The sequence below is a fragment of the Lampetra fluviatilis genome, unplaced genomic scaffold (assembly GCF_964198595.1).
Source record: "Lampetra fluviatilis unplaced genomic scaffold, kcLamFluv1.1 SCAFFOLD_326, whole genome shotgun sequence".
Lineage (NCBI taxonomy): Eukaryota > Metazoa > Chordata > Hyperoartia > Petromyzontiformes > Petromyzontidae > Lampetra > Lampetra fluviatilis.
This window is the reverse complement of record NW_027621109.1, coordinates 77,501-103,700: the sequence shown is the minus strand read 5'-3', so window position 1 is coordinate 103,700 and position 26,200 is coordinate 77,501. Positions and strand designations below refer to the sequence as shown.

The 26,200-nt window shown below is 58.6% G+C and overlaps 1 protein-coding gene across 1 annotated transcript in view; it reads left to right on the top strand.

Annotated features, from left to right (window-relative positions):
* Positions 1-631: 631 nt before the first annotated feature.
* The window catches only part of LOC144954774 (ubiquitin-associated protein 2-like), a gene marked incomplete at its 5' end in the record, with an annotated part of 27,055 nt that continues 1,486 nt past the window's right edge, over positions 632-26,200 (top strand). Inside the window, 3 exons of the mRNA XM_078885200.1 lie at positions 632-819; positions 4,351-4,527; positions 16,716-16,760. Of these exons, the coding sequence (XP_078741326.1) occupies positions 632-819; positions 4,351-4,527; positions 16,716-16,760 (410 nt within the window). The remainder of the gene's footprint in view (positions 820-4,350; positions 4,528-16,715; positions 16,761-26,200) is intronic.

Genomic DNA, 26,200 nt, shown 5'->3' with positions numbered 1-26,200 from the left:
ACACGGGGGGGGGGAGACACGGGGGGGAGACACGGGGGGGGGAGACACGGGGGGAGACACTGGGGGAGACACGGGGGGAGACACGGGGGGGGGGAGACACGGGGGGGGGAGACACGGGGGGAGACACTGGGGGGAGACACGGGGGGGAGACACGGGGGGGGGAGACACGGGGGGAGACACGGGGGGGGAGACACGGGGGGAGACACTGGGGGGAGACACGGGGGGGAGACACGGGGGGGGGAGACACGGGGGGGGGAGACACGGGGGGAGACACGGGGGGGGGGGAGACACGGGGGGGAGACACGGGGGGAGACACGGGGGGGAGACACGGGGGGAGACACGGGGGGGAGACACGGGGGGGAGACACGGGGGGAGACACGGGGGGAGACACGGGGGGGAGACACGGGGGGGAGACACGGGGGGGAGACACGGGGGGGGAGACACGGGGGGGAGACACGGGGGCGAGACACGGGGGGGAGACACGGGGGGGAGACACGAGGGGGGAGACACGGGGGGAGACACGGGGGGAGACACGGGGGGAGACACGGGGGGAGACACGGGGGGAGACACGGGGGGGGAGACACGGGGGGAGAGAGAAACACAGGGGAGGGATGGGGAGGGGTGGGGGCAGGGGAGGGGGAGGGGGAGGGAGGGGTGAAGGGGGGGAGGGAGGGGGAGGGAGGGAGGGAGGGGGGAGGGAGGGAGGGGGAGGGAGGGGTCGTGGTTGATGTACGGTTTGTTGTTTCAGGAGTTTCCGTGGCGTCCAGTAACTCGGGTGTGCCTGACATTTCAGGTTCTGTGTACAGCAAAACACAGGTGGTGAGTGACTCACCCGCCCGCTCACCCCACTCACTCGCCCGCCCACTCACCCATTCACTCGCTCACTCACCCGCTCACCCACTCACTCACTAATCCCCTCACTCACCCACCCACTCACCCACTCACTCATCCACTCACCCGCCACTCACCCGCTCACTCACCCACCCGCCCACTCGCTCACTTCACCCCGCTCACTCACACCGCTCACTCACTCATCCACTCACTCAACCACTCACCCGCCCACTCACCCACTCACCCATCCGCCCACCCCGCCCACTCACCCACCCACCCGCTCACACCGCCCACCCCGCTCACCCGCCCATTTCACCCGCCCACCCACCCACTCACCCGCCCACTCACCCATCCGCTCACTCATCCACTCACCCGCCCGCTCACCCACCCACTCACCCACCCACCCACTCACCCACCCACCCACCCACTCACCCACCCACTCACCTACCTACTCACCTACCCACCCACTCTCCCACTCACTCACCTACCCACTCGCCTACCTATCCAACCACTCACCCACCCACTTACCTACCTATCCAACCACTCACCCACCCACTTACCCACCCACCTACCCACCCACTCACCTACCCACTTCACCCACTTACCAATCCACTCATCCACTGAACCACCCACCCACTCATTCCCTCAATCAACCACACAATCACTCACCTACCCCCTAATTCACACTCACCACGCTCGCTCACCTGATCACTCGCTCACTTCGACCACTCACTCACTCGGCCACTCACTCAACCACTCACTCAGTCTCTCAACCACTCACTCACTCGGCCATTCAGTCTCTCACCCACCCATTCACGCTCACCACGCTCGCTCGCCCGGTGAGGCTTGCACACTTGTAGACCCTGTGTGGCTCACCAGTGTCACCATCAGGGGGGAAATTCTCTGTGCAACATCAAGAGCCGTGAGTGTGAGGTGAGTGTGAGCTCACCTCTCACGCTCACTCAGCCACTCACGGCTTACAAGGCTTCACCACCGTGGTCACACTCACTCACCCACTCACCCACTCACCTACTCACCACCCACCCACTCACTCATCCACTCACCCTCCCACCCACACTCACTCACCCACCCACTCACCCTCCCACCCACTCACCCACTCACCCCTCCCACCCACTCACCCACTCACTCACCCACACACCCACTCACTCACCCACACACCCCACTCACCCAGCCACTCACCCACCCACTCACTCACCCACTCACCCACACACCCACCCACCTACCCACTTGCCCACCCACCCACTCACCCACCCACCCACTTGCCCACCCACTCACCCACCCACCCACTCACCCACTCACCACTCACTCACACACTCACCCACTCACTCACCCACCCACCCACTCACTCGCTCACTCACCCACTCACCCACCCACTCACCCACTCACTCAGTCACCCACTCACCCACTCACCCGCTCACTCACCCACTCACCACTCACCACTCATTCACTCACTCACTCACTCACCCACCCACTCACCCACTCGCCACTCACTCACACACTCACCCACTCACCCATTCACCCACCCACCCACTCACTCACTCGCTCACCCACTCACCCACCCACTCACCCACTCACTCAGTCACCAACCCACTCACCTACTCACTCACCCACCCACACACGCACACTCTCACACACTCTCACCCTCACTCACTCACCTACTCACCCACTCATTCACTCACCCACTCATTCACTCACCCGCTCATTCACTCACTCGCCCACCAACCCACTCACCCAACCACTCACCCACCTGTCCACTCACCCGCCCGCCCATTCACCCGCCCGCTCACCCACCTACCCACCCACCCTTACTAATCCTCTACATCTCCCATCTCCCCGTGTCCATGTATCTCACTTCTCGCCGTGTTTCTTCTCTCCCGTGCCTCCCTCCTCCACCTCCTCATCAACCTCCTCATCCACCTCCACCACCTCCACCACCTCCACCTCCTCCACCTGCCTCCACTCCCCATGTCTCCCTCCCCCCTTCCCCCCCCCCACTCCCCATGTCTCCCTCCCATCTCCCCCCCTCCACTCCCCGTGTCTCCCTCCCCCCCCTTCCCCCCCCCACTCCCCCGTGTCTCCCTCCCCCTTCCCCGCATCTCCCCCCTCCACTCCCCGTGTCTCCCTCCCCCCTCCCTCCCATCTCCCCCCTCCACTCCCCGTGTCTCCCCCCCCTCCCTCCCATCTCCCCCCCGTGTCTCCCTCCCCCTTGCCCGCATCTCCCCCCTCCACTCCCCGTGTCTCCCTCCCCCCTCCCTCCCATCTCTCCACTCCCCGTGTCTCCCTCCCTCCCATCTCCCCCCTCCACTCCCCCGTGTCTCCCCCCCCTCCCATCTCTCCACTCCCCGTGTCTCCCTCCCTCCCATCTCCCCCCTCCACTCCCCCGTGTCTCCCTCCCCCCTCCCTCCCATCTCTCCACTCCCCGTGTCTCCCCCCCTCCCCCCTCCACTCTCCATGTCTCCCTCCCCCCATCTCCGCCCTCCCCCCCCCCGTGTCTCCCTCCCCCCTCTCCCATCTCCCTCCCATCTCCCCCTCCTCTCCCCCCTCCACTCCCCGTGTCTCTCTCCCCCCTCCCTGCATCTCCCCTCTCCCCCCCGTGTCTCCCTCCCCCCTCTCCCATCTCCCTCCCATCTCCTCCCATCTCTCCCTCCACTCCCCCGTGTCTCCCTCCCCCCTCTCCCATCTCCCTCCCATCTCCTCCCATCTCCCCCCTCAACTCCCCCGTGTCTCCCTCCCTCCTCGCCCCATCTCCCCCCTCCACTCCCCCGTGTCTCCCTCCCCCCTCCTCCCATCTCCACTCCCCCGTGTCTCCCTTTCCCCCATCTCCCCCCCCCCCGTGTCTCCCTCCCTCCACCTCCCCCCCCCCCGTGTCTCCCCCCCCCGTGTCTCTCCCCTCCCTCCCATCTCCCCCCTCCACTCCCCGTGTTTCCCTCCCTGCACCCCCCCTCCCCCATCTCCCCCATCTCCCCTCCCCTCTCCCCCCTCCACTCCCCCGTGTCTCCCTCCCTGCATCTCCCCCCCCCCCGTGTCTCCCCCCTCCTCCCATCTCCTCCCTCCACTCCCCCGTGTCTCCCTCCCTGCATCTCCCCCCCCCCCGTGTCTCCCCCCTCCTCCCATCTCCTCCCTCCACTCCCCCGTGTCTCCCTCCCTGCATCTCCCCCCCCCCCGTGTCTCCCCCCTCCTCCCATCTCCTCCCTCCACTCCCCCGTGTCTCCCTCCCTGCATCTCCCCCCCCCCCGTGTCTCCCCCCTCCTCCCATCTCCTCCCTCCACTCCCCCGTGTCTCCCTCCCTGCATCTCCCCCCCCCCCGTGTCTCCCCCCTCCTCCCATCTCCTCCCTCCACTCCCCCGTGTCTCCCTCCCTGCATCTCCCCCCCCCCGTGTCTCCCTCCCCCCACTCCCCTCCCCCACCTCCCGTGTCTCCCCCCTCCCCCCCTCCCTCCACTCCCCCCCGTGTCTCCCCCCTCCCCCCACCTCCCCTCCCTCCCCGGGCGGGTGGCAGGCGTTTGACAAGCAGGGCGGCTTCCACGCGGCCACTCCGCCCCCGCCGTTCAGCCTGCCCTCGGCACTGGGGGCCTCCGGCGCCCTGAGCGCCCCGGGAGGCCCGGCCTACGGCCCGGCCTACATGGCCATCTTGCCGCCCCCACAGGCCCAGCTCCACTCGCACATGGACTCGCAGGTCAGGGGGCAGGAGGCTCGCTCACTCGCTCACTCACTCACTCGCTCGCTCACACGCTCGCTCGCTCACACGCTCGCTCGCTCACTCGCTCACTCACTCACTCGCTCGCTCACACGCTCGCTCGGTCACTCGCTCGCTCACACGCTCGCTCGGTCACTCGCTCACCTCGTTCACTTCGCTCGCCCACTCACTCGCTCGCCCACTCACTCGCTCGCTCACACGCTCGCTCGCTCACTCACTCACTCGCTCGCTCACACGCTCGCTCAGTCACTCGCTCGCCCACTCACTCGCTCACCCACTCGCCCGGCCTACGGCCCGGCCTACATGGCCATCTTGCCGCCCCCACAGGCCCAGCTCCACTCGCACATGGAATCGCAGGTCAGGGGGCAGCAGGCTCGCTCACTCGCTCACTCACTTGCTCGCTCGCTCACTCGCCCGCGTCGCTCGGTCACTCGCTCACTTCGCTCGCTCACTTGCTCGCTCGCTCACTCGGTCACTTGCTCGCTCGCTCACTCGCTCACCCACTCACTCGATCACCCGCTCGCTCACCCACTCACTCGATCACCCGCTCGCTCACCCCGCTCACTCACTCGCTCGCTTACTCGCTCGCTCACCCACTCACTCGCTCACCCAATCACTCGCTCACTCACCCGCTCACCCAATCGGTCACTCGGTAACTCACCCGCTCGCTCGCTTGCTCGGTCGCTCACCCGCTCACTCGCTCACCCACTCGCTCACTTACTCACTTGCTTACTCGCTCGCTCGCTCACTCTCTCACTCGCTCACCCACTCGCTCGCTCACCCACTCGCTCGCCTACTCACTTGCTCTCTCACTTGCCCGCTCACCCACTCGCTCACTCGGTCACTCACTCACCCGCTCGCTTACTCGCTCGCTCGCTCACTCTCACTCGCTCACTCACTCGCTCGCCTACTCACTTGCTCACTCACTCACCCACTCGCTCACTTGCCCGCTCACCCACTCGCTCACTCGGTCACTCACTCACCCGCTCGCTTACTCGCTCGCTCGCTCACTCTCACTCGCTCACCCACTCGCTCGCCTACTCACTTGCTCACTCACTCACCCACTCGCTCACTTGCCCGCTCACCCACTCGCTCACTCGGTCACTCACCCGCTCGCTTACTCGCTCGCTCGCTTACTCTCACTCGCTCACCCACTCGCTCACTCGGTCACTCACCCGCTCGCTTACTCGCTCGCTCGCTTACTCTCACTCGCTCACCCACTCGCTCACTCGGTCACTCACCCGCTCGCTCGCTCAACCGCTCACTCGCCTACTCACTTGCTCGCTCACTCGCTCACTTGCCCGCTCACCCACTCGCTCACTCGGTCACTCACTCACCCGCTCGCTTACTCGCTTGCTCGCTCACTCTCACTCGCTCACTTGCCCGCTCGCTCACTCACTCGCCCACTCGCTCGCCCGCACGCTCACCCGCACGCTCGCCCGCACACTCGCTCACTCGCCTGGCCTACATGGCTACCACCGCTCCACTCACACACAGACTCGCAGGCGAGGGGGGCAGGAGACTCGCTCACCCGCTCGCTCACCACTGACTCGCTCGCTCACCACTGACTCGCTCACCCGCTTGCTCACCACTGACTCGCTCGCTCACCACTGACTCGCTCACCCGCTCGCTCACCACTGACTCGCTCGCTCACCACTGACTCGCTCACCCGCTCGCTCACCACTGACTCGCTCGCTCACCACTGACTCGCTCACCCCGCTCGCTCACCACTCGCTCGCTCACCACTGACTCGCTCACCACAGACTCGCTCACCCGCTCGCTCACACCGCTCGCTCACTCACCACTCGCTCACCACAGACTCGCTCACCCGCTTGCTCACCACTGACTCGCTCACTCACCACTGACTCGCTCACTCACCACTCGCTCACCACTGACTCGCTCACCACTCGCTCGCTCACCACTGACTCGCTCGCTCACCACTGACTCGCTCACCCGCTCGCTCACCACTGACTCGCTCGCTCACCACTGACTCGCTCGCCCGCTCGCTCACCACTGACTCGCTCGCTCACCACTGACTCGCTCACCCGCTCGCTCACCACTGACTCGCTCGCTCACCACTGACTCGCTCACCCGCTCGCTCACCACTCGCTCGCTCACCACTGACTCGCTCACCACAGACTCGCTCACCCGCTCGCTCACCCGCTCGCTCACTCACCACTCGCTCACCACAGACTCGCTCACCCGCTTGCTCACCACTGACTCGCTCACTCACCACTGACTCGCTCACTCACCACTCGCTCACCACTGACTCGCTCACCACTCGCTCGCTCACCACTGACTCGCTCGCTCACCACTGACTCGCTCGCTCACCACTCGCTCACTCACCACTGACTCGCTCACTCACCACTGACTCGCTCACTCACCACTCGCTCACCACAGACTCGCTCACTCACCACTCGCTCACCACTGACTCGCTCACTCACCACTGACTCGCTCACTCACCACTCGCTCACCACAGACTCGCTCACCACTCGCTCGCTCGCTCACCACTGACTCGCTCGCTCACCACTGACTCGCTCGCTCACCACTCGCTCACTCACCACTGACTCGCTCACTCACCACTGACTCGCTCACTCACCACTCGCTCACCACAGACTCGCTCACTCACCACTCGCTCACCACTGACTCGCTCACTCACCACTGACTCGCTCACTCACCACTCGCTCACCACAGACTCGCTCACCACTCGCTCGCTCGCTCACCACTGACTCGCTCGCTCACCACTGACTCGCTCGCTCACCACTCGCTCACTCACCACTGACTCGCTCACTCACCACTGACTCGCTCACTCACCACTCACTCACCACTCGCTCACCCGCTCGCTCACTCACCACTCGCTCACCACTGACTCGCTCACTCACCACTCACTCACCACTCGCTCACCACTCGCTCACCACTGACTCGCTCACTCACCACTCGCTCACCCGCTCGCTCACTCACCACTCGCTCACCACTGACTCGCTCACTCACCACTCACTCACCACTCGCTCACTCACCACTCGCTCACCACTGACTCGTTCACTCACCACTCGCTCACCACTGACTCGCTCACTCACTCACCACTCGCTCACTCACCACTCGCTCACCACTGACTCACCACTCACTCACCACTCGCTCACTCACCACTCGCTCACCACTGACTCGTTCACTCACCACTCGCTCACCACTGACTCGCTCACTCACCACTCACTCACCACTCGCTCACTCACCACTCGCTCACCACTGACTCGTTCACTCACCACTCGCTCACCACTGACTCGCTCACCACTGACTCGCTCACTCACCACTCACTCACCACTCGCTCACCACTGACTCGCTCACTCACCACTCACTCACCACTCGCTCACTCACCACTCGCTCACCACTGACTCGCTCACTCACCACTCGCTCACCACTGACTCGCTCACTCCCTCACTCGCTCACCACTGACTCGCTCACTCACCACTCGCTCACCACTTGCTCACCACTGACTCGCTCACTCCCTCACTCGCTCACCACTGACTCGCTCACTCACCACTCACTCACCACTCGCTCACTCACCACTCGCTCACCACTGACTCGCTCACTCACCACTCGCTCACCACTGACTCGCTCACTCCCTCACTCGCTCACCACTGACTCGCTCACTCACCACTCGCTCACCACTGACTCGTTCACTCACCACTCGCTCACCACTGACTCGCTCACCACTGACTCGCTCACTCACCACTCACTCACCACTCGCTCACCACTGACTCGCTCACTCACCACTCACTCACCACTCGCTCACTCACCACTCGCTCACCACTGACTCGTTCACTCACCACTCGCTCACCACTGACTCGCTCACTCACTCACCACTCGCTCACTCACCACTCGCTCACCACTGACTCGCTCACTCACTCACCACTCGCTCACTCACCACTCGCTCACTCACCACTCGCTCGCTCGCTCACCACAGACTCGCTCACTCACCACTCGCTCACCACTGACTCGCTCACTCACCACTGACTCGCTCACTCACCACTCGCTCACCACAGACTCGCTCACCACTCGCTCACCACTGACTCGTTCACTCACCACTCGCTCACCACTCGCTCACCACTGACTCGCTCACTCACCACTCACTCACCACTCGCTCACTCACCACTCACTCACCACTGACTCGTTCACTCACCACTCGCTCACCACTGACTCGCTCACTCACCACTCGCTCACCACTGACTCGCTCACTCACCACTCACTCACCACTCGCTCACCACTGACTCGCTCACTCACCACTCACTCACCACTCGCTCACCACTGACTCGTTCACTCACCACTCGCTCACCACTGACTCGTTCACTCACCACTCGCTCACTCACCACTCGCTCACCACTGACTCGTTCACTCACCACTCGCTCACCACTGACTCGCTCACTCACCACTCGCTCACCACTCGCTCACCACTGACTCGCTCACTCACCACTCGCTCACCACTGACTCGCTCACTCACCACTCACTCACCACTGACTCACTCACTCACCACTCGCTCACCACTCGCTCACCACTGACTCGCTCACTCACCACTCGCTCACCACTGACTCGCTCACTCACCACTCACTCACCACTGACTCACTCACTCACTACTCGCTCACCACTCGCTCACCACTGACTCGCTCACTCACCACTCGCTCACCACTGACTCGCTGACCACTGACTCGTTCACTCACCACTCGCTCACCACTGACTCGCTCACTCACCACTCACTCACCACTCGCTCACCACTCGCTCACCACTGACTCGCTCACTCACCACTCGCTCACCCGCTCGCTCACTCACCACTCGCTCACCACTGACTCGCTCACCACTGACTCGCTCACTCACCACTCACTCACCACTCGCTCACTCACCACTCGCTCACCACTGACTCGTTCACTCACCACTCGCTCACCACTGACTCGCTCACTCACCACTCACTCACCACTGACTCGCTCACTCACCACTCGCTCACCACTGACTCGCTCACTCACTCACCACTCGCTCACTCACCACTCGCTCACCACTGACTCGCTCACTCACCACTCACTCACCACTCGCTCACTCACCACTCGCTCACCACTGACTCGTTCACTCACCACTCGCTCACCACTGACTCGCTCACCACTGACTCGCTCACTCACCACTCACTCACCACTCGCTCACCACTGACTCGCTCACTCACCACTCACTCACCACTCGCTCACTCACCACTCGCTCACCACTGACTCGTTCACTCACCACTCGCTCACCACTGACTCGCTCACTCACTCACCACTCGCTCACTCACCACTCGCTCACCACTGACTCGCTCACTCACTCACCACTCGCTCACTCACCACTCGCTCACCACAGACTCGCTCACTCACCACTCGCTCACCACTGACTCGCTCACTCACCACTGACTCGCTCACTCCCTCACTCCCTCACTCACCACTGACTCACTCACCACTCGCTCACTCACCACTCGCTCACTCCCTCACTCCCTCACTCACCACTGACTCGCTCACTCACCACTCGCTCACTCCCTCACTCGCTCACTCCCTCACTCACCACTGACTCGCTCACTCCCTCACTCCCTCGCTCACCACTGACTCGCTCACTCACCACTCGCTCACTCCCTCACTCGCTCACTCCTTCACTCACCACTGACTCGCTCACTCACCACTCGCTCACCACTCGCTCACCACTGACTCGCTCACTCCCTCACTCCCTCACTCACCACTGACTCGCTCACTCACCACTCGCTCACCACTGACTCGCTCACTCACTACTCGCTCACTCCCTCACTCACCACTGACTCGCTCACTCCCTCACTCACCACTGACTCACTCACTCACCACTCGCTCACTCGTTCACCCACTCCCTCACTCACCACTGACTCGCTCACTCCCTCACTCACCACTGACTCACTCACTCACCACTCGCTCACTCGTTCACCCACTCCCTCACTCACTCTCTCTCTCATTCCCTCCCACTCACTCACTCTCTCATTCTCTCCCTCATTCCCTCATTCTCTCACTCTCTCCCTCACTCCCTCACTCTCTCACACTCTCTCTCATTCCCTCCCACTCATCCTCTCATTCTCTCACTCACTCCCTCACTCATTCCCTCCCACTCACTCCCTGTCTCTCACTCTCTCTCATTCCCTCCCACTCACTCATTCTCTCATTCTCTCCCTCATTCCCTCATTCTCTCACTCTCTCCCTCACTCTCTCACACTCTCTCTCATTCCCTCCCACTCATCCTCTCATTCTCTCACTCACTCCCTCTCTCATTCCCTCCCACTCACTCCCTGTCTCTCACTCTCTCTCATTCCCTCCCACTCACTCTCTCATTCTCTCACACTCTCTCATTCCCTCCCACTCACTCCCTCTCTCATTCCCTCCCACTCACTCACTCACTCTCACTCTCTCACACTCACTCCCTCTCTCATTCCCTACCACTCACTCACTCACTCCCTCTCTCATTCCCTCCCACTCACTCTCTCATTCTCTCATTCCCTCCCACTCTCTCACTCACTCACTCTCTCATTCCCTCCCACTCACTCACTCTCTCTCTCATTCCCTCCCACTCACTCACTCACTCTCTCTCTCATTCCCTCCCACTCACTCACTCACTCTCTCATTCCCTCCCACTCACTCACTCACTCACTCTCTCATTCCCTCCCACTCTCTCACTCACTCTCTCTCATTCCCTCCCACTCACTCACTCACTCTCTCATTCCCTACCACTCACTCACTCTCTCATTCCCTCCCACTCACTCACTCTCTCTCATTCCCTCCCACTCACTCTCTCTCTCTCATTCCCTCCCACTCACTCACTCTCTCATTCCCTCCCACTCACTCACTCACTCTCTCATTCCCTCCCACTCACTCACTCACTCACTCTCTCATTCCCTCCCACTCACTCACTCACTCATTCCCTCCCACTCTCTCACTCACTCTCTCTCTCATTCCCTCCCACTCACTCACTCTCTCTCTCATTCCCTCCCACTCACTCACTCTCTCTCTCATTCCCTCCCACTCACTCACTCACTCTCTCATTCCCTCCCACTCACTCACTCTCCCTCTCATTCCCTCCCACTCACTCACTCTCTCTCTCATTCCCTCCCACTCTCTCACTCACTCTCTCATTCCCTCCCACTCACTCACTCACTCTCTCTCTCATTCCCTCCCACTCACTCACTCTCACTCTCTCTCATTCCCTCCCACTCACTCACTCTCTCTCTCATTCCCTCCCACTCACTCACTCTCTCTCTCATTCCCTCCCACTCTCTCACTCACTCTCTCATTCCCTCCCACTCACTCACTCACTCTCTCTCTCATTCCCTCCCACTCACTCACTCACTCTCTCTCTCATTCCCTCCCACTCACTCACTCACTCTCTCTCTCATTCCCTCCCACTCACTCTCTCACTCTCTCACTCACTCACTCTCTCATTCCCTCCCACTCACTCACTCACTCTCTCATTCCCTCCCACTCACTCTCTCACTCTCTCTCTCACTCACTCTCTCATTCCCTCCCACTCACTCACTCACTCTCTCATTCCCTCCCACTCACTCACTCACTCTCTCATTCCCTCCCACTCACTCACTCTCTCTCTCATTCCCTCCCACTCTCTCACTCACTCTCTCTCTCTCATTCCCTCCCACTCTCTCACTCACTCACTCTCTCATTCCCTCCCACTCTCTCACTCACTCTCTCATTCCCTCCCACTCACTCACTCTCTCATTCCCTCCCACTCTCTCACTCACTCTCTCATTCCCTCCCACTCACTCACTCTCTCATTCCCTACCTCTCACTCACTCACTCTCTCATTCCCTCCCACTCACTCACTCTCTCATTCCCTCCCACTCACTCACTCTCACTCTCTCATTCCCTCCCACTCACTCACTCCCTCTCTCATTCCCTCCCACTCACTCACTCACTCTCTCTCTTTCCCTCCCACTCACTCCCTCTCTCATTCCCTCCCACTCACTCACTCCCTCTCTCATTCCCTCCCACTCACTCTCTCATTCCCTCCCACTCACTCACTCACTCTCTCATTCCCTCCCACTCACTCACTCACTCTCTCTCTCATTCCCTCCCACTCACTCACTCTCTCATTCCCTCCCACTCACTCTCTCACTCTCTCATTCCCTCCCACTCTCATTCCCTCCCACTCACTCACTCTCTCTCTCATTCCCTCCCACTCACTCACTCTCACTCTCTCATTCCCTCCCACTCACTCACTCTCTCTCTCATTCCCTCCCACTCACTCACTCTCACTCTCTCATTCCCTCCCACTCAGCTCTCTCTCTCATTCCTCCCACTCACTCACTCACTCCTCTCTCATTCCCTCCCACTCACTCACTCTCACTCTCTCATTCCCTCCCACTCACTCACTCACTCACTCATTCCCTCCCACTCACTCACACTCACTCTCTCATTCCCTCCCACTCACTCTCTCATTCCCTCCCACTCTCTCACTCACTCTCTCTCTCATTCCCTCCCACTCACTCACACTCACTCTCTCTCTCATTCCCTCCCACTCACTCACTCTCTCTCATTCCCTCCCACTCACTCACACTCACTCTCTCATTCCCTCCCACTCACTCACTCACTCTCTCATTCCCTCCCACTCACTCTCTCATTCCCTCCCACTCACTCACTCACTCTCTCATTCCCTCCCACTCACTCACTCACGCTCTGCTCTCATTCCCTCCCACTCACTCACTCACTCTCTCATTCCCTCCCACTCACTCTCTCATTCCCTCCCACTCACTCGACTCACTCTCTCATTCCCTCCCACTCACTCACTCACTCTCTCTCTCATTCCCTCCCAGCTCACTCACTCACTCTCTCATTCCCTCCCACTCACTCTCTCACTCTCTCACTCACTCACTCTCTCATTCCTCCCACTCACTCACGTCGAAGCTCTCTCATTCCCTCCCACTCACTCTCTCATTCCCTCCACTCACTCACTATCACTCTCATTCGCCTCCACTCACTCACTCTCTCTCTCATTCCCTCCACTCACTCACTCACTCTCTCATTCCCTCCCACTCACTCTCTCACTCTCGCACTCACTCACTCCTCATTCCCTCCCACTCACTCAGCTCAGCTGGCTCTCACTCACTCTCTCGTCTCGATTCGCCTCCCACTCTCTCACTCACTCACTCTCTCATTCCCTCCCACGTCTCTCACTCACTCTCTCATTCCCTCCCACTCACTCACTCTCTCATGTCCCTCCGACTCACTCTCTCACGCTCTCATTCCCTCCACTCTCATTCCACTCCCACTCACTCTCACTCTCTCATTCCCATCCAACTCACTCACGTCTCTCTCTCATTCCCTCCGCACTCACTCACTCTCACTCTCTCATTCCCTCCCACTCACTCACTCACTCTCTCTCTCATTCCCTCCCACAGGCACTCACTCTCACTCTCTCATTCCGACTCAGCTCACTCGCACACTGCACTCATTCCCTCCGCACTCACTCACGACTCACTCTCTCATTCCCTAGCCACTCACTCTCTCATTCCTCCCACTCTCTCACTCACTCTCTCTTCATTCCCTCCCACTCACTCACACTCACTCTCTCATTCCCTCCCACTCACTCACTCTCTCTCTCATTCCCTCCCACTCTCTCACTCACTCCCTCTCTCATTCCCTCCCACTCACTCACTCTCTCTCATTCCCATCCCACTCACTCACTCACTCTCTCTCTCATTCCCTCCCACTCACTCACTCTCTCTCATTCCCTCCCACTCACTCACTCTCTCTCTCATTCCCTCCCACTCTCTCACTCACTCCCTCTCTCATTCCCTCCACTCACTCACTCTCTCTCATTCCCTCCCACTCACTCACTCACTCTCTCTCTCATTCCTCCCACTCGACATCACTCTCTCTGCATTCCCTCCCACTCACTCACTCACTCTCTCATTCCCTCCCACTCACTCACACTCACTCTCTCTCTCATTCCCTCCCACTCTCTCACTCACTCCCTCTCTCATTCCCTCCCACTCACTCACTCTCTCTCATTCCCTCCACTCACTCACATCACTCCTCTCTCATTCCCTCCCACTCACTCACTCTCTCTCATTCCCTCCCACTCACTCACTCACTCTCTCATTCCCTCCCACTCACTCACTCACTCTCTCTCTCTCATTCCCTCCCACTCACATCACTCTCTCATTCCCTCCCACTCACTCACTCACTCACTCTCTCTCTCTCATTCCCTCCCACTCACTCACTCACTCTCTCTCTCATTCCCTCCCACTCACTCACTCACTCACTCTCTCATTCCCTCCCACTCACTCACACTCACTCACTCTCTCATTCCCTCCCACTCACTCACTCTCTCTCTCTCATTCCCTCCCACTCACTCTCACTCACTCTCTCATTCCCTCCCACTCACTCACTCTCTCTCTCATTCCCTCCCACTCACTCACTCACTCACTCTCTCATTCCCTCCCACTCACTCACTCACTCTCTCATTCCCTCCCACTCTCTCACTCACTCCCTCTCTCATTCCCCTCCCACTCACTCACACTCACTCTCTCATTCCCTCCCACTCACTCACTCACTCATTCCCTCCCACTCACTCACTCACTCATTCCCTCCCACTCTCTCACTCACTCTCTCTCTCATTCCCTCCCACTCACTCACTCTCTCATTCCCTCCCACTCACTCACTCACTCACTCTCTCATTCCCTCCCACTCACTCACTCACTCATTCCCTCCCACTCTCTCACTCTCTCTCATTCCCTCCCACTCACTCACTCTCTCTCATTCCCTCCCACTCACTCACTCTCTCTCTCATTCCCTCCCACTCACTCACTCTCTCTCTCATTCCCTCCCACTCACTCACTCACTCTCTCATTCCCTCCCACTCACTCACTCTCTCTCTCATTCCCTCCCACTCACTCACTCCTCTCTCATTCCCTCCCACTCACTCACTCACTCTCTCATTCCCTCCCACTCACTCACTCTCTCATTCCCTCCCACTCTCTCTCTCATTCCCTCCCACTCACTCACTCTCTCTCATTCCCTCCCACTCACTCACTCTCTCATTCCCTCCCACTCACTCACTCACTCACTCTCTCATTCCCTCCCACTCACTCACTCTCTCTCTCATTCCCTCCCACTCACTCACTCTCTCTCTCATTCCCTCCCACTCACTCACACTCACTCTCTCTCTCATTCCCTCCCACTCACTCACTCACTCACTCTCTCATTCCCTCCCACTCTCTCACTCACTCCCTCTCTCATTCCCTCCCACTCACTCACACTCACTCTCTCATTCCCTCCCACTCACTCACTCACTCATTCCCTCCCACTCACTCACTCACTCATTCCCTCCCACTCTCTCACTCACTCTCTCTCTCATTCCCTCCCACTCACTCACTCTCTCATTCCCTCCCACTCACTCACTCACTCACTCTCTCATTCCCTCCCACTCACTCACTCACTCATTCCCTCCCACTCTCTCACTCTCTCTCATTCCCTCCCACTCACTCACTCTCTCTCATTCCCTCCCACTCACTCACTCTCTCTCTCATTCCCTCCCACTCACTCACTCTCTCTCTCATTCCCTCCCACTCACTCACTCACTCTCTCATTCCCTCCCACTCACTCACTCTCTCTCTCATTCCCTCCCACTCACTCACTCCCTCTCTCATTCCCTCCCACTCACTCACTCACTCTCTCATTCCCTCCCACTCACTCACTCTCTCATTCCCTCCCACTCTCTCTCTCATTCCCTCCCACTCACTCACTCTCTCTCATTCCCTCCCACTCACTCACTCTCTCATTCCCTCCCACTCACTCACTCACTCACTCTCTCATTCCCTCCCACTCACTCACTCTCTCTCTCATTCCCTCCCACTCACTCACTCTCTCTCTCATTCCCTCCCACTCACTCACACTCACTCTCTCTCTCATTCCCTCCCACTCTCTCACTCACTCTCTCATTCCCTCCCACTCACTCACACTCACTCTCTCATTCCCTCCCACTCACTCCCTCTCTCATTCCCTCCCACTCACTCACTCCCTCTCTCATTCCCTCCCACTCTCTCTCTCATTCACTCACTCACTCTCTCTCTCATTCCCTCCCATTCACTCACTCACTCCCTGTCTCTCATGGCACTCTCACCGGACATGCAGGTGAGGTCAGACAGTCACCGCTCTCTCTCATGGACACCCAGCCAGGTGAGATGAGTCTCACCACCACACTCGCTCACCACTCACTCGCTCACCACTCTCACACTCGCTCACCACACTCACACTCGCTCACCACACACTCACTCACTCACCACACACTCGCTCACCACACACTCACTCACTCACTCACCACACACTCGCTCACCACACACTCACTCACTCACCACACACTCACTCACTCACCACACACTCACTCACTCACCACACACTCGCTCACCACTCACTCGCTCACCACACTCACACTCGCTCACCACTCACTCGCTCACCACACTCACACTCGCTCACCACTCACTCGCTCACCACACTCACACTCGCTCACGACACACTCGCTCACCACTCACTCGCTCACCACACTCACACTCGCTCACCACACACTCGCTCACCACTCACTCGCTCACGACACACACCACACACTCGCTCACCACACTCACACTCGCTCACCACACACTCGCTCACCACTCACTCGCTCACGACACACACCACACACGCTCACCACTCACTCACTCACCACTCTCACACTCGCTCACCACACACTCACACTCGCTCACCACTCACACTCGCTCACCACTGACTCGCTCACCACACACTCACTCACTCACCACACACTCACTCACCACTCACCACTCACTCGCTCACCACTCACTCGCTCACCACTCTCACACTCGCTCACCACTCACTCGCTCACCACACACTCACTCACCACTCACCACTCACTCGCTCACCACTCACGCACTCACTCACCACTCACTCGCTCACCACACACTCACACTCGCTCACCACTCACTCGCTCACCACTCACTCACTCACTCACCACACACACGCTCACCACACACTCACTCACCACACACCACACACTCACTCACCACTCACTCGCTCACCACACACTCACTCGCCACACACTCACTCGCTCACCACTCACTCGCTCACCACTCACTCACTCACTCACCACACACACCACACACTCGCTCACCACATACACCATGCACTTGCTCACCACACACTCACTCACCACACACTCGCTCACGACACACACCACACACTCACTCACCACTCGCTCACCACTCATTCGCTCACCACACACACCACACACTCGCTCACCACTCACTCGCTCACTCACCACACACTCGCTCACCACACACTCGCTCACCACACCCTCACTCACTCACCACTCACTCACTCACCACACACTCGCTCACCACTCACTCGCTCACGACACACACCACACACTCACTCACTCACCACCACACACGCTCACCACACACTCGCTCACGACACACACCACACACTCACTCACCACTCGCTCACCACTCATTCGCTCACCACACACACCACACACTCGCTCACCACACCCTCACTCACTCACCACTCACTCACTCACCACACACTCGCTCACCACTCACTCGCTCACGACACACACCATGCACTTGCTCACCACACACTCGCTCACTCACCACACACTCGCTCACCACCACCACACACTCACTCACCACACACACTCACTCACCACTCACTCACTCACCACTCACTCGCTCACGACACACACCACACACACCACACACTCACTCACCACACACACTCACTCACCACCACACGCTCACCACACTCGCTCACCACTCACTCACTCACTCACCACACACTCGCTCACCACCACCACACACTCACTCACCACACACACCACACACTCGCTCACCACATACACCATGCACTTGCTCACCACACACTCACTCACCACACACTCGCTCACGACACACACCACACACTCACTCACCACTCGCTCACCACTCATTCGCTCACCACACACACCACACACTCGCTCACCACTCACTCGCTCACCACACTCACACTCGCTCACCACACACTCGCTCACCACTCACTCACTCACCACTCACTCGCTCACCACACACTCACACTCGCTCACCACACACACGCTCACGACACACACCACACACGCTCACCACTCACTCACTCACCACTCTCACACTCGCTCACCACACACACGCTCACCACACACACGCTCACGACACACACCACACACGCTCACCACTCACTCACTCACCACTCTCACACTCGCTCACCACACACTCACTCACTCACCACTCACTCGCTCACCACTCACTCACTCACCACTCACTCGCTCACCACACACTCACACTCGCTCACCACACACACGCTCACCACACACTCACTCACCACCACCACACACTCACTCACCACTCACTCGCTCACCACACACTCACTCACCACCACCACACACTCACTCACCACTCACTCGCTCACCACACACTCACTCACTCACCACTCACTCACTCACCACACACTCGCTCACCACACACTCACTCACTCACCACACACACCACACACTCGCTCACTCACCACACACTCACTCACCACACACACTCACTCACCACACACTCACTCACCACACACTCGCTCACCACTCACTCGCTCACTCACCACACACACCACACACTCGCTCACTCACCACACACTCGCTCACCACCACCACACACTCACTCACCACACACACCACACACTCACTCACTCACCACCACACGCTCACCACACTCGCTCACCACTCACTCACTCACTCACCACACACTCGCTCACCACCACCACACACTCGCTCACCACACACACCACACACTCGCTCACCACACACTCACTCACCACTCATTCGCTCACCACACACACCACACACTCGCTCACCACTCACTCGCTCACCACACTCACACTCGCTCACCACTCACTCGCTCACGACACACACCACACACTCGCTCACCACACTCACACTCGCTCACCACACACTCGCTCACCACTCACTCACTCACCACTCTCACACTCGCTCACCACACACTCACACTCGCTCACCACTCACACTCGCTCACCACTGACTCGCTCACCACACACTCACTCACTCACCACACACTCACTCACCACTCACCACTCACTCGCTCACGACACACACCACACACACGCTCACCACTCACTCACTCACCACACACTCACTCACTCACCACACACTCACTCACTCACCACACACTCACTCACTCACGACACACTCACTCACCACTCACTCACTCACCACTCTCACACTCGCTCACCACACACTCACTCACTCACCACTCACTCGCTCACCACTCACTCACTCACCACACACTCACTCACCACACACACCACACACTCACTCACCACTCACTCACCACACACTCACTCACCACTCACTCACTCACCACTCACTCGCTCACCACACACTCACACTCGCTCACCACTCACTCGCTCACCACTCACTCACTCACTCACCACACACACGCTCACCACACACTCACTCACCACCACCACACACTCACTCACCACTCACTCGCTCACCACACACTCACTCACCACCACCACACACTCGCTCACCACTCACCACTCACTCGCTCACCACTCACTCGCTCACCACACACTCACTCACTCACCACACACTCACTCACCACTCACCACTCACTCGCTCACCACTCACTCGCTCACCACACACTCACTCACTCACCACACACTCACTCACCACTCACCACTCACTCGCTCACCACTCACTCGCTCACCACACACTCACTCACTCACCACACACTCACTCACCACTCACTCACTCACTCACCACACACTCACTCACCACTCACTCACTCGCTCACCACTCACACTCGCTCACCACTCACTCGCTCACCACACACTCACTCACTCACCACACACTCACTCACCACTCACTCACTCACTCACCACTCACTCGCTCACCACACACTCACTCACCACACACTCACACTCGCTCACCACTCACTCGCTCACCACACACTCACTCACTCACCACACACTCACTCACCACTCACTCACTCACCACTCACTCGCTCACCACTCTCACACTCGCTCACCACACACTCACTCACTCACCACACACTCGCTCACCACTCACTCGCTCACCACTCTCACACTCGCTCACGACACACTCGCTCACCACACACACTCGCTCACCACACACTCACTCACTCACCACTCACTCGCTCACCACTCACTCACTCACCACCACCACACACTCGCTCACCACCACCACACACTCGCTCACCACTCACTCGCTCACCGCACACACTCGCTCACCACTCACTCGCTCACCACACACTCACTCACTCACCACACACTCACTCACCACTCACTCACTCACCACTCACTCGCTCACCACTCTCACACTCGCTCACCACACTCACACTCGCTCACCACTCACACTCACTCGCTCACCACACTCACACTCGCTCACCACACTCACACTCACTCACCACACACTCGCTCACGACACACACCACACTCGCTCACCACTCACTCACTCACCACTCTCACACTCGCTCACCACACACTCACTCACCACTCACCACTCACTCGCTCACCACTCACTCGCTCACCACACACTCACTCACTCACCACACACTCACTCACCACTCACCACTCACTCGCTCACCACTCACTCGCTCACCACACACTCACTCACTCACCACACACTCACTCACCACTCACTCACTCACTCACCACACACACGCTCACCACACACTCACTCACTCACCACACACTCACTCACCACTCACTCACTCGCTCACCACTCACACTCGCTCACCACTCACTCGCTCACCACACACTCACTCACTCACCACACACTCACTCACCACTCACTCACTCACTCACCACTCACTCGCTCACCACACACTCACTCACTCACCACACACTCACACTCGCTCACCACTCACTCGCTCACCACACACTCACTCACTCACCACACACTCACACTCGCTCACCACTCACTCGCTCACCACACACTCACTCACTCACCACTCACTCACTCACTCACCACTCACTCACTCACTCACCACTCACTCACTCACTCACCACTCACTCACCACTCACTCACTCACCACTCACTCACCCACTCACCCACTCACTCACCACTCACTCACTCACTCACCACTCACTCACCACTCACTCACCACTCACTCACTCACTCACCACTCACTCACTCACCCACTCACTCACTCACCACTCACTCACTCACCACTCACTCACTCACTCACCACTCACTCACTCACTCACCACTCACTCACTCACTCACCCACTCACTCACCACTCACTCACTCACCACTCACTCACCACTCACTCACTCACTCACCACTCACTCGCTCACCACACACTCACACTCGCTCACCACTCACACTCGCTCACCACTCACTCGCTCACCACACACTCACTCACTCACCACACACTCACTCACCACTCACCACTCACTCGCTCACCACTCACTCGCTCACCACACACTCACTCACTCACCACTCACTCGCTCACCACACACTCACTCACTCACCACACACTCACTCACCACTCACCACTCACTCGCTCACCACTCACGCACTCACTCACCACTCACTCGCTCACCACACACTCACACTCGCTCACCACTCACTCGCTCACCACTCACTCACTCACTCACCACACACACGCTCACCACACACTCACTCACCACACACCACACACTCACTCACCACTCACTCGCTCACCACACACTCACTCGCCACACACTCACTCGCTCACCACTCACTCGCTCACCACTCACTCACTCACTCACCACACACTCGCTCACCACCACCACACACTCGCTCACCACACACACCACACACTCGCTCACCACATACACCATGCACTTGCTCACCACACACTCACTCACCACACACTCGCTCACGACACACACCACACACTCACTCACCACTCGCTCACCACTCATTCGCTCACCACACACACCACACACTCGCTCACCACATACACCATGCACTTGCTCACCACACACTCACTCACTCACCACACACTCGCTCACCACATACACCATGCACTTGCTCACCACACACTCACTCACTCACCACACACTCGCTCACGACACACCACACACTCACTCACCACTCACTCGCTCACCACTCACTCGCTCACCACACACACCACACACTCGCTCACCACACACACCACACACTCGCTCACCACTCACTCACTCACCACTCACTCGCTCACCACTCACTCGCTCACCACACACTCGCTCACCACTCACTCGCTCACTCACCACACACTCGCTCACCACACACTCGCTCACTCACCACACACTCGCTCACCACACACACCACACACTCGCTCACCACTCACTCGCTCACCACTCACTCGCTCACCACACACTCGCTCACCACACACTCGCTCACTCACCACACACTCGCTCACCACCACCACACACTCACTCACCACACACACCACACACTCGCTCACCACTCACTCACTCACCACACACTCACTCACCACACACTCACTCACCACACACTCGCTCACGACACACACCACACACTCGCTCACCACTCACACTCACTCACCACACACTCGCTCACCACACACTCGCTCACCACACACTCACTCACCACACACTCGCTCACCACACACTCACTCACCACACACTCGCTCACCACACACCACACACACCACACACTCACTCACCAGACACCACACACACCACACACTCACTCACCACACACTCGCTCACCACACACTCGCTCACCACACACTCACTCACCACACACCACACACACCACACACTCACTCACCAGACACTCGCTCACCACACACTCACTCACCACACACTCACTCACCACACACTCACTCACCACACACTCACCACACACACACACACACCACACACACACTCACCACACACACACACACCACACACACACTCACCACACACACACACACCACACACTCACTCACCAGACACCACACACACCACACACTCACTCACCACACACTCACTCACCACACACTCACTCACCACACACTCACTCACCACACACTCACTCACCACACACACACTCACCACACACACACACACCACACACTCACTCACCACACACACACACACCACACACTCGCTCACCACTCACTCGCTCACCACACACACCACACACTCGCTCACCACACACACCACACACTCACTCACCACACACTCACTCACCACACACACACACACCACACACTCGCTCACTCACCACACACTCGCTCACCACTCACTCGCTCACGACACACACTACACACTCACTCACCACTCACTCGCTCACCACTCACTCGCTCACACCACACACCACACACTCACTCACCACACACTCACTCACCACACACACACACACCACACACTCGCTCACCACTCACTCGCTCACGACACACACCACACACTCACTCACCACTCACTCGCTCACCACTCACTCGCTCACCACACACACCACACACTCACTCACCACACACTCACTCACCACACACCACACACACCACACACACACCACACACACACTCACCACACACTCACTCACCACACACCACACACACCACACACACACCACACACTCACTCACCACACACTCACTCACCACACACCACACACACCACACACACACCACACACTCACTCACCACACACTCACTCAACAGACACCACACACACCACACACTCACTCACCACACACTCACCACACACTCACTCACCACACACTCACTCACCACACACACACCACACACACACTCACCACACACACACTCACCACACTCACCACACACACACCACACACACACTCACCACACACACCACACACACCACACACTCACCACACACACACACCACACACACACACCACACACACACTCACACCACACACTCGCTCACCACTCACTCGCTCACCACACACACCACACACTCACTCACCACACACTCACTCACCACACACCACACACACCACACACTCACTCAACAGACACCACACACACCACACACTCACTCACCACACACTCACCACACACTCACTCACCACACACTCACTCACCACACACACACCACACACACACTCACCACACACTCACTCACCACACACACACACACCACACACACACTCACCACACACACACACACCACACACTCACTCACCACACACTCACTCACCACACACTCACTCACCACACACACACACACCACACACTCGCTCACCACTCACTCGCTCACCACACACCACACACTCGCTCACCACACACACCACACACTCACTCACCACACACTCACTCACCACACACTCACTCACCACACACACACACACCACACACTCGCTCACTCACCACACACTCGCTCACCACTCACTCGCTCACGACACACACCACACACTCGCTCAACACTCACTCGCTCACCACTCACTCGCTCACCACACACACCACACACTCGCTCACCACACACTCACTCACCACACACCACACACACCACACACTCACTCAACAGACACCACACACACCACACACTCACTCACCACACACTCACCACACACTCACTCACCACACACTCACTCACCACACACACACCACACACACACTCACCACACACACACTCACCACACTCACCACACACACACCACACACACACTCACCACACACACCACACACACCACACACTCACCACACACACACACCACACACACACACCACACACACACTCACCACACACACACTCACCACACACACACTCACCACACTCACCACACTCACCACACACTCACCACACACTCACCACACTCACCACACTCACCACACTCACCACACTCACCACACACACCACACACACCACACACACACTCACCACACACACACTCACCACACTCACCACACACACACCACACACACACCACACACACACTCACCACACACACCACACACACCACACACACACTCACCACACACACACACCACACACACACACCACACACACACTCACCACACACACACTCACCACACTCACCACACACACCACACTCACCACACACTCACCACACACCACACTCACCACACTCACCACACTCACCACACTCACCACACACACCACACACACCACACACACACCACACACACACACACACACGACACACACACGACACACACACACTCACCACACTCACCACACACACACTCACCACACACACACACCACACACACTCACCACACACACACACCACACACACACACCACACACACACTCACCACACACACACCACACACACACACCACACACACTCACTCACCACACACACCACACACACACTCACCACACACACACTCACCACACACACACACCACACACACCACACACACACTCACCACACTCACCACACTCACCACACACACCACACACACACTCACTCACCACACACACCACACACACACTCACCACACTCACCACACTCACCACACACACCACACACACACTCACTCACCACACTCACCACACACACCACACACACACCACACACTCACCACACACACACACTCACCACACACACACACACACCACACACACACTCACCATAC